Source organism: Dreissena polymorpha, chromosome 9 (assembly GCF_020536995.1).
Source record: "Dreissena polymorpha isolate Duluth1 chromosome 9, UMN_Dpol_1.0, whole genome shotgun sequence".
NCBI lineage: Eukaryota > Metazoa > Mollusca > Bivalvia > Myida > Dreissenidae > Dreissena > Dreissena polymorpha.
In genome coordinates this window covers 66,550,310-66,566,014 of record NC_068363.1, presented here as the reverse complement: position 1 = coordinate 66,566,014, position 15,705 = coordinate 66,550,310, and the positions used below count along the sequence as shown (strand labels likewise).

At 36.1% G+C, this 15,705-nt stretch overlaps 4 protein-coding genes across 25 annotated transcripts in view; 3 read left to right on the top strand and 1 right to left on the bottom strand.

Annotated features, from left to right (window-relative positions):
- LOC127844484 (uncharacterized) overlaps positions 1–15,705 on the top strand; it is a 276,328-nt gene that overhangs the window by 37,945 nt on the left and 222,678 nt on the right. The gene's annotated exons all lie outside the window — the stretch shown is intronic.
- On the top strand, positions 385–7,636 carry LOC127844491 (apolipoprotein D-like). Its single transcript, XM_052374761.1, has 4 exons — positions 385–638; positions 5,987–6,111; positions 6,641–6,726; positions 7,102–7,636. Exons 1-4 carry the CDS (start codon positions 501–503, stop codon positions 7,329–7,331), a joined length of 579 nt encoding a protein of 192 aa, XP_052230721.1. The 5' UTR covers positions 385–500; the 3' UTR covers positions 7,332–7,636.
- On the top strand, positions 11,077–14,384 carry LOC127844489 (apolipoprotein D-like). The gene is made up of 4 exons (XM_052374759.1): positions 11,077–11,301; positions 11,956–12,080; positions 13,276–13,361; positions 13,902–14,384. Exons 1-4 carry the CDS (start codon positions 11,146–11,148, stop codon positions 14,129–14,131), a joined length of 597 nt encoding a protein of 198 aa, XP_052230719.1. The 5' UTR covers positions 11,077–11,145; the 3' UTR covers positions 14,132–14,384.
- LOC127844454 (calcium-transporting ATPase type 2C member 1-like) overlaps positions 15,114–15,705 on the bottom strand; it is a 32,571-nt gene continuing 31,979 nt past the window's right edge. For 11 of the 22 annotated variants that reach the window (XM_052374670.1, XM_052374684.1, XM_052374672.1 and 8 more), the window contains one exon: positions 15,114–15,648. The gene's annotated coding sequence lies outside the window, so the exon portion shown is untranslated. Of the gene's footprint in view, positions 15,693–15,705 lie in introns of all 22 variants that reach the window. The other 11 variants (XM_052374682.1, XM_052374686.1, XM_052374688.1 and 8 more) reach the window with 4 other exon arrangements.

Here is a 15,705-nt window from a genome sequence, read left to right as displayed (position 1 = left end):
TAAATACGTTATTATTGAATACATGTAGTTTTGATTTGTTGACAATTACAATCGTTTTTGTTGCATTTTGTAAAGCAGATTAAAGAGCAAGTGTGTTCACGTTGTAATTCATCTATGTAAAATGATTTGCCTTGTCGATATTCCTTTGTGTGACCTAATAATTGCGTATGTTATGTTTTCATTAATTACGCAAGAGTTGTTAAGTGCTTCCCAGTGCAGTTCGGTAAAAACGCTGGTCGAACTTGTGAAGCAACGCGCTCATTCCGTAGTATGTCACGTATAATGTAGCAAACAGGCCCAGATTACCAGCTTATTTTAGGGGGTAACTGGTCTACGATTTAAGTAGGATACCAGTTACATAAGACGTTGTTCTAGAAAGATAAAACAACTAGGCCACAGGTCTGACTGATAAACATACATCCAAGAGCGTTATTGTGGTAATGATATTAACTTAAACGTTACGAAACCTCTATTTTATACAGTGTAACCGATTGTGAAACATGCGGCTATTCGGACCATGGAACGTGGTGGTGGTTGCTATGGTTATGCTATGGCAACATGAACGCGTTAGGGCACAGGAGGTCAGACCAGGACTATGCAAATCATTCGCTACACAGCCTGATTTTGATCTTGAAAAGGTTTGTAGAGATTATTTTTTAATATTGTATGTCGACTATAAACGAAGATTCGGTTGACGAGTGGTTTGTATACGTATCAGGTATTATGTTGTTCAAATCTTTCAAGAATACAAATAAACAAGAAATATCTTTAAACAAGAAATATCTTTAAAAAAGATATACGGCGTTGATTGTGGTCGATGTTTATGAACGATCAAAAGTTATCTCTATGAGATAAAAAGTAGCGGATGCCTTTTTTCTGCGCAGTTCTTAGCTACATCATAAGCAAATCAATTACGGGGTGTTTCGCCAGATTTCGTGGCTTATTATGCTTTATGTGATATTATTACTCAGATATCTATATTTACAGAATAGAAAAACACAAGAAACATGAAAATAAACGAATGCATATAGGTCAGCCGGCAATACTCGAATCTTATTTAATTGCATAATTATAGTATAGTGAATTATTGTGCTCATGCTTAATAAACTGGTCTTAATGGATAAATATTTCTAATTAATTTTATCAAAATTGGTCCTTATCATGCCAATGTTGAAACCATATTAAAAATCGATGATTGACATACCACAATAATATCGCCGAATATCTTTATTTAGTATCTTTCTGATCAAAACAGACTTCAAGTGCACAAAGTTACAAGACGGCGTTTATATAAAGATTTCTGCAACTGACCGCAAACTGACAAACTGGCCTTGATACCTTGCGGATTGGAATGCAATGCATTACAGTCACTACGTTATTGTCAGTAAGACCGGTGTAACACAATGATCGCAACCCCTTCTGCGAACTCCGACGATAAACTGTATATAAACTATGACTTTCACAAATAGCCGCTTATTGACCCAAAACTTCGCGGGTTGAAATGAAATGCAAGTAAGTACTAAATATGACAACATAGCCTTTAGTATAAACGCTTTTGCGCTGGTAATTCTCTGAAAATAAAAGGTGAACGCACAAACTGTATTTATGTCGAAAATTGATTGTAAAACTGTTCTATCTATTGAGCCGTTTCATTAGAGATAAAATTGTTTCATGCAGTAAAACAGTGTTACAAAGACGCGGATATGTTTCCAATGTTCTGGTGTTATACTCAAATCAGCCAATGGAATAAATGAAGTGTATTCATTCGTACCTAACCGCGGGAATTTTTATTTGAGTATTATTGGACCCTTACAAAGGTCAAGTCAGGGTGAAAAGCTGGCGTAATACAGCTTACGCCGAAAAAGATATACGGTGTTTTTGTGGTTGCAGTTAATGAAAGGTAAAGACTTCAATGAATGAGATCATAGATAGCGAATGTCTTTTTCTGTGCAGTTCTTAGCTGCAGCAAACGCAGTACGGGATGATACGCGGAGTTTTCGCGGCTTATTTTGCATTATTACATATTGCTGGTCATAAACGTACAGATACAAAACAGAAAACCAAAAGAAGAATGGAAGTGAAATTAAAACATATGAGTCAATCGGCCACACGCGAAGTATCCGTACATATTTTAAATATTTATACGCGCGTTCTTCGAACAAACCTGTTTTAGTGGTTTGTCTGGCGTTGCTATTTGATTCGATTATTAACAGTATCGAGAATCATTGCGCTCATGCTTAATTCATTAGTCAATATGATGGCATAATTCTTGTTAAATTAATTAAAAATAATATTTATCATGGTATTGTTGTAAAACACATTAAGAATCTATTATTGACATACCATATGATATCGCTGGATATCTTCATTTAACATCTGTCTGGTCTAAAGAAAATTCCAGTTCACCTAGTTCACGCTATAGCGTCTTTATTATGTAACGATTATTTTCCTGGCCGCGAACTCCGATCAGCACATAGGGTAGAGACGCAGCGATGACCTGTATGTAAACTCTGAGATTCACACACAGTGGCCGCAAATTGACCCGATATACCTCGCGAGTTGAAATGCAATGCATTAAAGTGAGTCTTCGCTTCCACTGCTCTCTATACTTTAACATGTTAACATGTTGACAGGAATATGGAAGTTAGTACTAAATATGAGAACATAGCCTTTAAGTGCAAAAGTTCTCGCGCTGAAAATCTTCTGAAAATAAAAGGTGGACGCACAAACTGTATTGATGTCGAGATTGAGTGTAAAACTGTTCTATCTATTAAGCCTTTTCATTAGATATAAAATTGTTTCATGCTGAACACGCAGTAAAACAGTGTTACAAAGACGCGGACATGTTTCCAATGTTCTGGTCGTATTCTCAAATCAGCCAATGCAGTCAATGAAGTGTATTCATCTGTACTTGGCCGCGTGAAGTTTTATTTGAATTCTATTGGACGCTAACAAAGGTCAGGCTAAGGTGAAAAGCTGGCGTATACAGCTAACGCCGAAAAATGGGATGGATATTGATAACCATTATGGTTCAAATATTATATTGTTGCTATTTCGGGCGGCAGTCACGGCCAACAATCTTAAAGTATTGTTGGTTTGTGTGTTATATATTTTATTATATTACATTATATTTCATTCTTTTTTTTCCATTATACGTAATTTCATTCCATTCCATTCTATTTAATTCCTTTATATTCCATTCAATTTCATTATATTCCAGCAGATTCTATTCAATTCCATTATATTTATTTCCATCCCATTCTTCTCCAAGCCATTCCATTCTATTCAATTCCATTCTATCATAGTCCATACCACCCCGTCGTATTCAATTCCATTTCATTCTATTCCATTGCATCCCATTAAATTATATTATATTATATTCTATTATTTCTATTCGATTCGATTTATTCCATTCAATTCAATTCGATTTATTTAATTCTATTCCATTTCATTATGTCCCATTCCATCACATCCTATTCAATTTCATTTCATTCTGTTCGATTTAATTCCAGTCTATTTCATTTCATTCCATTCCATTCCATTCTATTAGATTAGAAATAGAATCAGGCAGATGGCACAAATCTGCAGCCATACCATTTCAAGATAGAAAATGTCAGCATTGCAATGTTCTTGAGGATGAATATCATTTTTTATTAGAATGCTTTTTATATGATGATATTAGGAAATTGTATATAAATAGATATTACTGGAAAGACCAAACATTATAAAATTTATTGAAATAATGCAATCGGATAATACAAGTACCAACAGAAACTTAGCTATGCATGTACATAAAGCATTTAGTCAAAGAAACCTGTATGAATATTATTATAGTATATATATAATGCATTACCCAAACTTGACTTCTCGCTCTCTAGTAGATTCGTCTTTGTTGTTTTTGATGTTACCGTTTAAAGCATTGATTGTTAAATATATTCTAAATGTTGTAATCCAAAAATAATGTATCCTAAACCTTTTCATGTATTGATACTTTATTTTATCCTATTACCAGACACAGGTGGTTAGCGTGTGGCTATGATATTAATTAGTGAAAACATCATTTTGAATGATAAATAATCATATTATAACGAAAAATTAACTTTTCTGAAAAAAATTCACTATCAAAATGTTATATATATATTTGATAGTGATTTTTTTTCCATAAAATTTAATTTTTCGTTATAATATGATTATTTATCCTTCAAAATGATGTTTTCACTAATTAATATCATAGCCACACGCTAACCACCTGTGTTACCAGATGAAAATCGATAGTATAACAACGATCGTATAAACACGAGCTTTATACTATCGCTAATTTTAGATCAGATTTGGGTTTTTCGAAAAAATGGAGAATCTGTTTTTGTCATAGTCCATACCACCCCATCGTAGTCAATTCAATTTTATTCTATTCCATTGCATCCCATTAAATTATATTCTATTATATTCTATTATTTCTATTCGATTCGATTTATTCCATTCAATTCAATTCGATTTATTTAATTCTATTCCATTTCATTATGTCCCATTCCATCACATCCTATTCAATTCCATTTCATTCTGTTCGATTTAATTCCAGTCTATTCCATTTCATTCCATTCCATTCCATTCTATTAGATTAGAAATAGAATCAGGCAGATGGCACAAACCTGCAGCCATACCATTTTAAGATAGAAAATGTCAGCATTGCAATGTTCTTGAGGATGAATATCATTTTTTTTATTAGAATGCTCTTTATATGATGATATTAGGAAATTGTATATAAATAGATATTACTGGAAAAGACCAAACATTATAAAATTTATTGAAATAATGCAATCGGATAATACAAGTACCAACAGAAACTTAGCTATGCATGTACATAAAGCATTTAGTCAAAGAAACCTGTATAAATATTATTATAGTATATATATATAATGCATTACCCAAACTTGACTTCTCGCTCTCTAGTAGATTCGTCTTTGTTGTTTTTGATGTTACCGTTTAAAGCATTGATTGTTAAATATATTCTAAATGTTGTAATCCAAAAATAATGTATCCTAAACCTTTTCATGTATTGATACTTTATTTTATCCTATTACCAGACACAGGTGGTTAGCGTGTGGCTATGATATTAATTAGTGAAAACATCATTTTGAATGATAAATAATCATATTATAACGAAAAAATAACTTTTCTGAAAAAAATTCACTATCAAAATGTTATATATATATTTGATAGTGAATTTTTTTTTCATAAAATTTAATTTTTCGTTATAATATGATTATTTATCATTCAAAATGATGTTTTCACTAATTAATATCATAGCCACACGCTAACCACCTGTGTTACCAGAGGAAAATCGATAGTATAACAACGATCGTATAAACATGAGCTTTATACTATCGCTAATTTTAGATCAGATTTGGGTTTTTCCAAAAAATGGAGAATCTGTTTTTGTCAACTTCGGAAAAACTAAATCGTCAAAAAATGCCATATTTGACAGTTATTAATGGAACATTGTGAGGAAATAATAGGATAAATAGAATATTATGTGAGCTTTGGATAAAGATCAAGTTTATCATGCTCGGCACGAACCATGTTATAGCGCTCGGCAAGCCTCGCGCTACATCGGTTCTAAGCCTCGCATGATAAACTTGATCTTTATCCCAAACTCACATAATATTCTCTGTAAACAACTTATGAATTTCAATACTGATCACATGTCATGCCTATATATATGTTACTATGTTTTGATCATGTTTTGTCATGGACGGTTTGTCTATTGTATATATTGAATAAACCTTTTATATTATATTCTATGATATTATATTCTATGATATTATATGATATTGAATGATATTTTATGATATTCTACTATACTCTATTATATGCTATGTTCTACGTATTCTTTATATTATATTCAAAGTTTAATTTTTATATATTCTATTCCATTTCATTCTGTTCTATTTTATTATATTCTATTCTTTCCTATGTCATATTCTAGTACTCTGGTGCCTGGAACGAGATAGAGAAGACGTTTTTCGCAGGTCAGATGGATAAGACGTGCACGAGAGCGGTGTACACACTGACGCCGGCAATCGAGGTGTTTGTGCTCAATGAGGACCTCAGGCATGTACTTTTCGCTTGAAATTCATTAGTTGATGTTGTGTTATTCTTTTATATTTTAAATTGCTGAATCTTAAACGAATCATTTCGATTGACTTTATGTTTGCATGTATAAATATACTCAATACTATCATATTTCATTTATTATCAAAAACAATATTTACAAACACATTATTTGGATTCGTATTGATACTCATGCATTCTATCGGGCATTTGAATATGACACATTTCGATGCTCATTGCTACACATGGGAAAGTGGACTATCATATAATCATATTGCTGTAACCCGCGCCATGCAAAAATTAGTCTTATGCCAGATGCGGCAAGCGGAGCTCCAGAGCAACCTAATCATTCGCACAGTATGGTTAGGAGCTGCACTGTCCCATAATGAGATCACGGAACCGAGCGTGACTTTATAGCGGACAGGGTAGCTCTTGACCGGACTTGCATGTAGCACCGCTGGCCGCACATGGCATAGAACCCATTTTCGCATGACGCGAATCATATATAATACATCTTACGCACCAACAGGCCCGACGGAAGTAAGGAGAACACGACCGGAACTGCCTACTACAAGGACGCCAACGATAGGTCCAAACTGACCGTTCAGCTTGGAAGTACGTAGTGTATAATGCGGGTATCAATTATTTGTGGTGTTATTTCATTACGCGCTGAAATAAATAAAAATGTTAATTAGTTCATGTTTTTAGCTGCGGCTGAATGTCTTTGGGTTGTTACGCTATGCACAAGTCCGTGTTATGACTGATGAAGGCATCATATCCTTTAAACACAAAACTGTGATTTCTTTACATCACTGTTAACTTATCTTTGCTACCAGATATTTATGTACATGGACGTGCATCCTGATAGACAATTAAAAAGCATTATATTCTTACACTGTATTTGGACCTCTGGCAACAGTCTCCTTTGTTGTTTCAGTACAATCTTATAGCCCTACATTGATTTCAAGTAGAACTATGTTGTTGTTCCAGCATCACCGGAAGCCAATTACTGGGTGGTTGAAACGGACTACGCCACGTGGTCGCTCGTGTACTCGTGCACAAACCTCGAGGGGTTTGCGCGCGCGGAGATCTACTGGATTCTCGCGCGTGGAACCAATCTGCCCGATGACGTCACTGATAAATTGAAGCAAGTCCTACAGGATAAAGGTCTAAAGTTCGGAAAATTCACGAAGACCGTTCAGGAAAAGTGCCCTTGGTGATCGGATCACGAGTGTTGACGTACAGCCGGGGTTGTGATACAACTGACCACTAATTACGCGCATGTTTTAAATTAGCATGTGTCGTTGTTTAAATACGGGTGTCGACTTTAATGCTAAATGGACTCATCTTGTACAAGAGAATTTATATTTAGCTACCTTCTTTTGTATTGCCTGTTATGTACATGTTCTGTTGCCATATTAAAATACTCGTGGTTGTACATGGAAATATTTTTTAATAAATAACAGCATTATTATGTGAACTGCCATCTGATCTTCGTTTATATAAATAAAACCTTATTCTTTTAGATTTCTGTCAAGTTGTTTGCTCTTAAAGTGTATTTAGGAGAAAATATTCGTATGGTCAAAAACCGTCAACGACTAATGTGACATATTTACTCTGCATTTGAAGAACGATGATGTTTAAAGAAAGCGATATAATCGAATGTCTATGAGATTTTTACAAATGCATCATTTTGCTTGTTATTAAAGAGGCCTTTTCACGTTTTGGTAAATTGGCAAAATTAACTTGATGTATTTGTGAAACACTATGTCCCCCCCCATATAATTGACCTTAACCTTGACATTTGACCTTGAATGATGACCTTGACCTTTCACTCAGCTCCGTGAGATACACATGCATGCTAAATATCAAGTTGCTATATTTAATATTGCAAAACTTGACATTTGACATTGACCATTCACATTGACCGCTCAAAATGTGCAGCTCCTTGAGATTACACATGCATGCCAGATATCAAGTTGCTATCTTCAATATTGAAAAATTTATGGCCAATGTTAAAGTTTGACGCAAACAAACAAACCAACAGACAGGGCAAAAACAATATCCCCCCCCCCCCCAAAAAAAAAAAATGTTTCAGATTCGCACATGAACACTATATGCTCGTGTTCACGATCGCACAGTTGATGAAAGCGGCGGCACTACGTTGGCTGCCGCAAAGGTTGCAGGCAGCAATTACACGCCAACACTTTCATAAGGGACAGCGTCTCAGATGGGACTCTCGTGACGCATCGATAACTATAAAAAGGTGCAATTGCGGATGGAAATGCTTAAAAAGGCGATGTCGGAGCTCGAGTTCCAGCATTCTTTCAACAGTGTCGCCTCGCTGTTTGACGATTACGTTTCCTGGAATATTTCATTAGAAATGTAGCATAAGTGAAGTTAAATATGTATCAGTTGGGCCCGTATTTTTATATAGAGTACCAACTGTGTCAGGAACCTAGTATTGATGATACAATCTAATTAACATAAGTTTTATGAGAATGCCCTTCGCTCGAGCTCCAAGAGGGAGATGACCGTAAAATGGTAGTACCGGTATCTGTTTATCATTATATGCCTCCAGGGAAGTGCATCCATCAGAGCTTCAGGCTTTGTCCGATGTATAGTGAGTTAGTGTATGCTTCAGATAGAAGTAATGGGCGTGTTCTAGTTGCTGCATGTCTTAGCTTTTAAGGTTGTTCAACATTTCGCACGCAAACACTTTTCTCGGCAAGACACAAACACCTTTACACGGTGATAACGAATATAGCTTCATCGTCATAACTTGTTTCGGACTGCACAAGCTAATCTAGGACGACACTTAAAGCACATGCATTAAGCCCCATTTTCCCAGAGAAAGGCTCATATCTATAACACATGGTTAGCATCTCATTCAAGACACGACGGGAAATGTACAGTAGGATATCATATCGTCCGCCTCGGTTTGAGAGCTAAGCTTTAATCAGGACACTGAGAGTTGAAGCTCGCCTTGAAGAGCTTTGGCGCACACGTTGACGTACACGTTGAAGAAGGACGGCGGAAAATACTTATACTTTTATTCAAATCGACTAGCCTCTTATAGCACCTATAAGGAAGATTTTGAATTCGAGACATATCTTAATCGCATAAACGTAACAAGATTTAGAATTGCCCTAACTCATTTTAGAATATCCGCACACAATCTTGCGTTTGAGAAAGGACGACATGAAAATATCCCAAAAGAAAATAGATTGTGCAAATATTGTAATATGAAGGTAATCGAAAGTGAATACCACTTCTTACTTGTATGTCAAGCTTATACCACAATCAGAAAACAATATTTGAAACGATATTACTGTCACTGGCCATCAACAAACAAGTTCCGGTCTCTTATGTCGTCAAAATCCACTAAAGTAATAAACAATTTATCGAAGTACATATATACTGCAACAAGATCACGAACTCTTATTACTCCGAATGTACCCTAATTAAAAAGCACGCTAATGTCTCTTGCATCATGTATAAGAATATAGTTTAAAGTACGCTAAATCATAAAGTTATTATTTATAATAAAGCCGTCATTGATATGTGCAACTAACTTATATATTTTTCTTAAGATCATATTGCGTTTAACGCAAAAATAGCTCTAATAGATATGTGTAATGAACTTTTTGTAACTCATTTTGTATTTATATAGTTTAGTTTAAACCTATTTATTTTAGCTCGATTGCATCGAAAGCCTAAGGCTTATATAAACACTCTCGAGTCCGTTTCCTGGGCCTAGAACCAGTACTTGGTGTCTTTGGGGAAGATCTAAAGAACGCTCCCACGGTGGGGATCGAACCCATGACCTCCCGGTCGCTAGGCGGACACCATATCCATTACACCACAGCGACCATATTTATATAGCAACATTTTGTCGCAATAAATATTGTCTATTTTGTTTGAAATTCTAAGTCACCTACATGGAAATACATGTTTGTTGTTATTGTACTATGTTCTATGTACTATGCAAATTTTGCTTGCACGGCACTAACATCTATGTTAAACCTTTTCAGATTAATGTTTTTTGTTCCATCGAATACACTTTTGCTTAATTATTTTGTTTATGTATTTTTGCATTTTTTTTCAGAATCGGTTCACTCCAAAAACAAAGGTTTTATATTGATTTTTATGTTTTCCTAATTTTTAATTTTTTTCTCTTAGCCAATTGACCAATAAACGTGAAGTAATGCCTAATTTTAAAATTGCATGAACAATTCATACACGTACATTTAAACCAGATGACCGGGCTACGATACGAACAGTTTATATGTAACGCACGATAAAAGGAGCACAACGCAAAATAGACAACCGGACGAGAAATGGAAGGTTTGACCTTTGTTCATTGAAATCCACGTTTCAGAACACATTCCATATCAGCGCTTACATACGAGTGCAAGAGGACTATCTTAGCGAGATAGTAAACATGGTTATACAACATCTTTTCAAAAACGTAGGGACACTTCAATCTTAAATTCAGATTCACGTGTTCGTTTTGGCAGGGCGTAGCTGCAACGGTATTGGTATGGTCATGCGACACCATTTTTTGTTCCAGCATCACCGCAAGCCGTTTGCCCCATGTGTGCATTACAACAACAGAAAAGAGTGACTTTGAAAGTGGTGGCGAGAACAAACTATACACCGACATTGAGTAGGAATGTTGAATGAAGATAATGTTTTTTTTCTTTTCTTTATAAGTTAACGTTACACAAATAGGCTATAAAATGAAGACTGAACATATGTACAAAAAATCTTCGTGCCATATTAAAGCTTCAACACATCCATTTACAATTTTAACCACCCAACCTGCACCAAAAATAGAAAGTAACACGAAAAAGAAACAAGACACAAGCGAACATACAACCAACACAAACCAACATTTAATAAACTATCAAAAGCAATATCCAACTAATAACAACATCACGTGCTGCGCCCCTGTGTTCGATCTAATTTTCGGTCAGGCAAGAAGTCCGGTCGTACCAGCGTTGATGGGCATCTTATAAACGCCGTCCATCTATGGTAGAAGTCAGTCTAGTATTCCCTAGTCCAGCTCAAACAATGCTCACAAAGGTCGCTATAGTGCTGTTCGCGTGTGCGTACGTCAGTGCGCAGGTACCACACTTAGGAAAGTGTCCTCACGTGACAGTCGTCCAGAATCTCAACGTGACGAAGGTAAGATTACTTGTAAAACAAGTGTTTATTGTAACTGGTATATCGCATTGTTTAGTAAGATGGCGAGATCCTAGACAATTTAATGTGCAGCTATTTATATCATACAAGAAAATGCGTTTCATTTATCGGTTGAAAATAAACAATTAAGAAAGACACAGTTGGTTTAGTCAATTAGTGACATTTGCTTTAAAGGTATTTCTGGAAAACAATAACTTCCGCGAACACCAGATTCCAGTGGATTCTTTACAATTCGGAAATGTTAAAAAGGTACTATGCTTACTATGAATGGAAAGATAATTTAATGTATTACTCTATCGGCAAGTTTCGCTTCTTTCTGTCATAGTTCGTGTTACCACGTCTGTTGCGGACTCAATTATTGGATTGCGTATTTCGTGGGAAACAGAACACCTCATCTTTGACCTGTTCTTTTCCAGTTTCTGTAAAGACAAAAGGTCGCCATGGCGTATTGGATTCAGTGTCCGCCTAGCAACCGGGAGGTCACGTTTTCGATCCCCACTGCGGACGCGTTATTTAAATAGCCCACAAAGAACCAAGCCATGGTTCTTCCCAGGAAACGGAATCGAGAGCGTTTCAATACACATAAGTCTTTTGATGCAATCGATCTATAATAAATATTTGCCTGTTCTACTTCAGTACCTGGGCGGCTGGTACGAGATTGAGAAGTTCTTCTTTTTCATCGAGGGCCAGGAGACATGTATCAAGGCCAACTACAGCCTCAAGTCAGACGGACACATCCTCGTCTATAACCGGGGACTCAAGTACGTGAATAGTTGAGTCGTGTACTGAGAAAACTGGACATAATGCATGTGTGTAAAGTGTCGTCCCAGATTAGCCTGTGCAATCAGCACAGGCTAATCAGGGACGACAATTTCCGCACAACCATGGTTTATGGTAAGAAGGGACTTCCTTGAAACTAAAATTACCATAAAAGCTGACAGTGTCGGCCTTGATTAGCCTGCGCAGACTGCATAGGCTAATCTGGGACGACACTTTACGCACATGCATTATGCCCAGTTTTCTCAGAACGCGACTCAGTAGCTTTCCGTTTGACGCAGTGGTTGGTACACGCGTCTCTAACTAAGGCGACCCAAGTTAAATCCCTGTTCCTGACAGCATGTGAGTTTGGTTGAAGTTAATCATTCAAGACAGGTGGGGTTTCCACTGGGTTCCCCGATCCCCCCCCCCCAAACAAAAACAAAAAAATCCACAAGACCTCGTCAAAATAAAAATATTCAAACTTTGTCACAACTATCGTGAGTCAAGTAAGTAACATTGTAATTAGGTAGGACTGCCGATGCACACTCCGGGTCCTCATATAATGTAGCCCCCTGCGCGGAAGGACCTCGTTAATTTGGAAATACATACACACATGCGGTTTATGTTCTTAACTTATTTCAAGTTAGCTGTTGCGCATGCTCAGAGGGTGAAATAAACACACAATAAAATACGCAGCTTTTATAGTTATTGTAAATAAAGCGTTCAATCATTTTATTTTATTTAGCCACAATTCTCATAAACAAATAAAATGGTTGCTAACTTGGACGCCGGTTGAATGCAATACTAGTGTATTATGTAGCTAACATGGAATACAAGTAAATCATATCCAAGCGTGCTAGTTCTTTACGTCAAAGATTTAACCCTTTCAGTGCTGGAACCGAATTTTGAAGGCCTTTGCAAACAGTTTGGATCCAGATGAGACGCCACAGAACGTGGCGTCTCATCAGGATCCAAACTGTTTGCTATTCTGATAGTATTCTTTGAAAAAAAAATCGAAGAAAATGCTAATTTTAGAAATTCAGCAGACGATATTTTAGCAGACGACAAATTTCCCAGCATGCAAAGGGTTAGCAACAGTGTGCGTCCTGCTTGACACTGCTTAGCTACGAACTGATTATTATGTGACCGTATGCAACGCTGTGGCTCCATACCCAACTCTGCCGGTTGTTGTTTCAGGCCCGACGGCAGCGTTGACGCATCGACAGGTGACGCCGTGGCCAAAGATCCTTCTGTTCCCGCGAAACTCTCCGTAACGTTTAACGGTACGTCGATCTAGCAGTAACCCCTTTCCAATAGACTTATCGCGGATTGTGCTTGACATTTGAAAAATCCGCTTATATCTCAGTACAAACTACGCTCAACCGATTTTTCTCCGCCCATGGCAATCTCATAAAAAAATAACGGTTGCTATGTTTTGTGATTTTGCAATGATAATTAATTGGTCATTTTTGTTTATACCAGTTTCAGATTAGTGGACTTACCAAAATGCGCGACACAAGTTTATTCGGGCTCGGAATATTTGTATTCTATAACATATTTTTCTATTATAGATAAGCTTTAGAGATCACGTGTTTTTTGTTTGTGGCAACTAGTTTTTGAGCACCAAAACTCACGTTTGTATGCTGAAACACTAATGTACTAATTGCTATAGATTTTTATTGTTGGACAACAATAATTAATTAATGTAATTACATAGACATACATAACGTTCACTTTATCTACCACTTCAGCCAAACTTCTTACATGTAACCTGCAAAAGGAAAAGCCCTCGTAATTTGAAACATGTCTGGTCTTCATCACAGGCTCCCCGCGCGTACCCTACTGGGTAGTGGACACAGACTACGACACGTACTCTCTCGTCTGGTCGTGTGAGGATTTGGCGGGATTCGTTCAGGCAGACTTCGCCTGGATACTCGGCCGCCAGAGGACGCTCGATGCAAGCATTATTTCTCGTCTGAAGCAGAAACTGGCGTCATTCGGCATCAACACTAACAGCTTCAATAAGACGCCGCAAGAAAATTGTCCGTTTTAGGCAATTTCGAAACAATGAATACCAGTATGTGTCGTCACATCAGACCATTCTTGTTGAATCACATATCGGTTTCAAAATTGATTCTCGCTATTGTAATATTTTACTATCGTTTTCAAACACAACATTTTTGAATATAAAATATTCATTTTTAATTCATAAGTTACATTTTATATTTATTAATTTATGTAAAGTTGTCTTTTTCTTTGCATCGTATATGTCATGGCCTTTAGCGGCAATAAACTTTAATATGTTATCTTTTACTCTTAACTTAGTTTATATACACCACGGCACATGTCAGCCTTTCAAAAAAATGCTACATGCCCCTTTCCCACTTAAAAGCCAAGTGAAAATGGCTTTGTGCAAACAGCATAAAACCAGAAAAGCCAGCGAATAACAGGTTTTATGATGTTTGCTGCTCATGAGTATCTGAGGTTTGGACAAAGACCTATAGAGTACTCGATAGGTCTTTGGTTTGGAGAAAACCCTTAAAAACTTGAATATAGTAAAAAAATGCCTTAAATTAAATACTACTTTTTAAGGGACAAGACATGCATGAAAATAGTGTGGTAAAAGGATACCGTACTTATATTAGACTTAATATGGACATGTGCTGCAATTGACAATGTTAAATGAATCGTGTTGATTTAATTGTTATTAAAAGTGTTTGAAGATGAAATGATGTCATGAAAGTCGAATCAACCAAGACAAAGTTTTTTTGTGATGAAGTTCACGCAGAAATTAAATTGGTAAACTTATATTCCTTCATATGTTAGCATACTGAATATTCAGCACGTAGTGTCACATACACACAAAGTACCAGGTAATGGAATGCGTATTATTATTTCAACACGGCCGGCATACAAAAAATGGTTTAGTAACGTCATTATGAACGATTCCAGACCGACGCCATTGTTTTTTTTCTATTCAAATTACAGGCAGTAAGGGAAACATAACCTGAAATTCAAATAATCAACAAGACAAATACACTTTAACATTTAAAAGTTTTATTTTGTATCACAGAGCATTTGCGAAATGTAAATCTGTATTCATTGATTAACACAAACATGTTATTTGATACTAAGCTTTACACAAATTGTAACAAATTCGATTTCATTGGACACATGAATAATCATAATCTTTCAAAATCATGCAAACCTGTAACGAAAATCTGCCGTAGAAAACGATAAAATTGTAATACCAACAATACATAAAAGTAAACAGAAAACATACCAGGGTGAGTTTTGTAGCACAATATCTGCTCTGTGGTATAACATTTGGGAATATTTAAAACATGCTTTGATTGCATTATCGGAGTGTACATCTGTTAAATAATTATTATATTTTGAATGATGCTTTCTAATAGAATTCACAAGCGCAAACCTGAAATCCTCTATTGTCTAAGACTTTACCTGAAATCAGGGTACCTCTATTGTCTAAGACTTTACCTGAAATCAGGGTACCTCCATTGTCTAAGACTTTACCTGAAATCAGGGTACCTCCATTGTCTAAGACTTTACCTGACATCCTCTATTGTCTAGGACTTTACCTGAAATCAGGGTACCTCCATTGTCTAA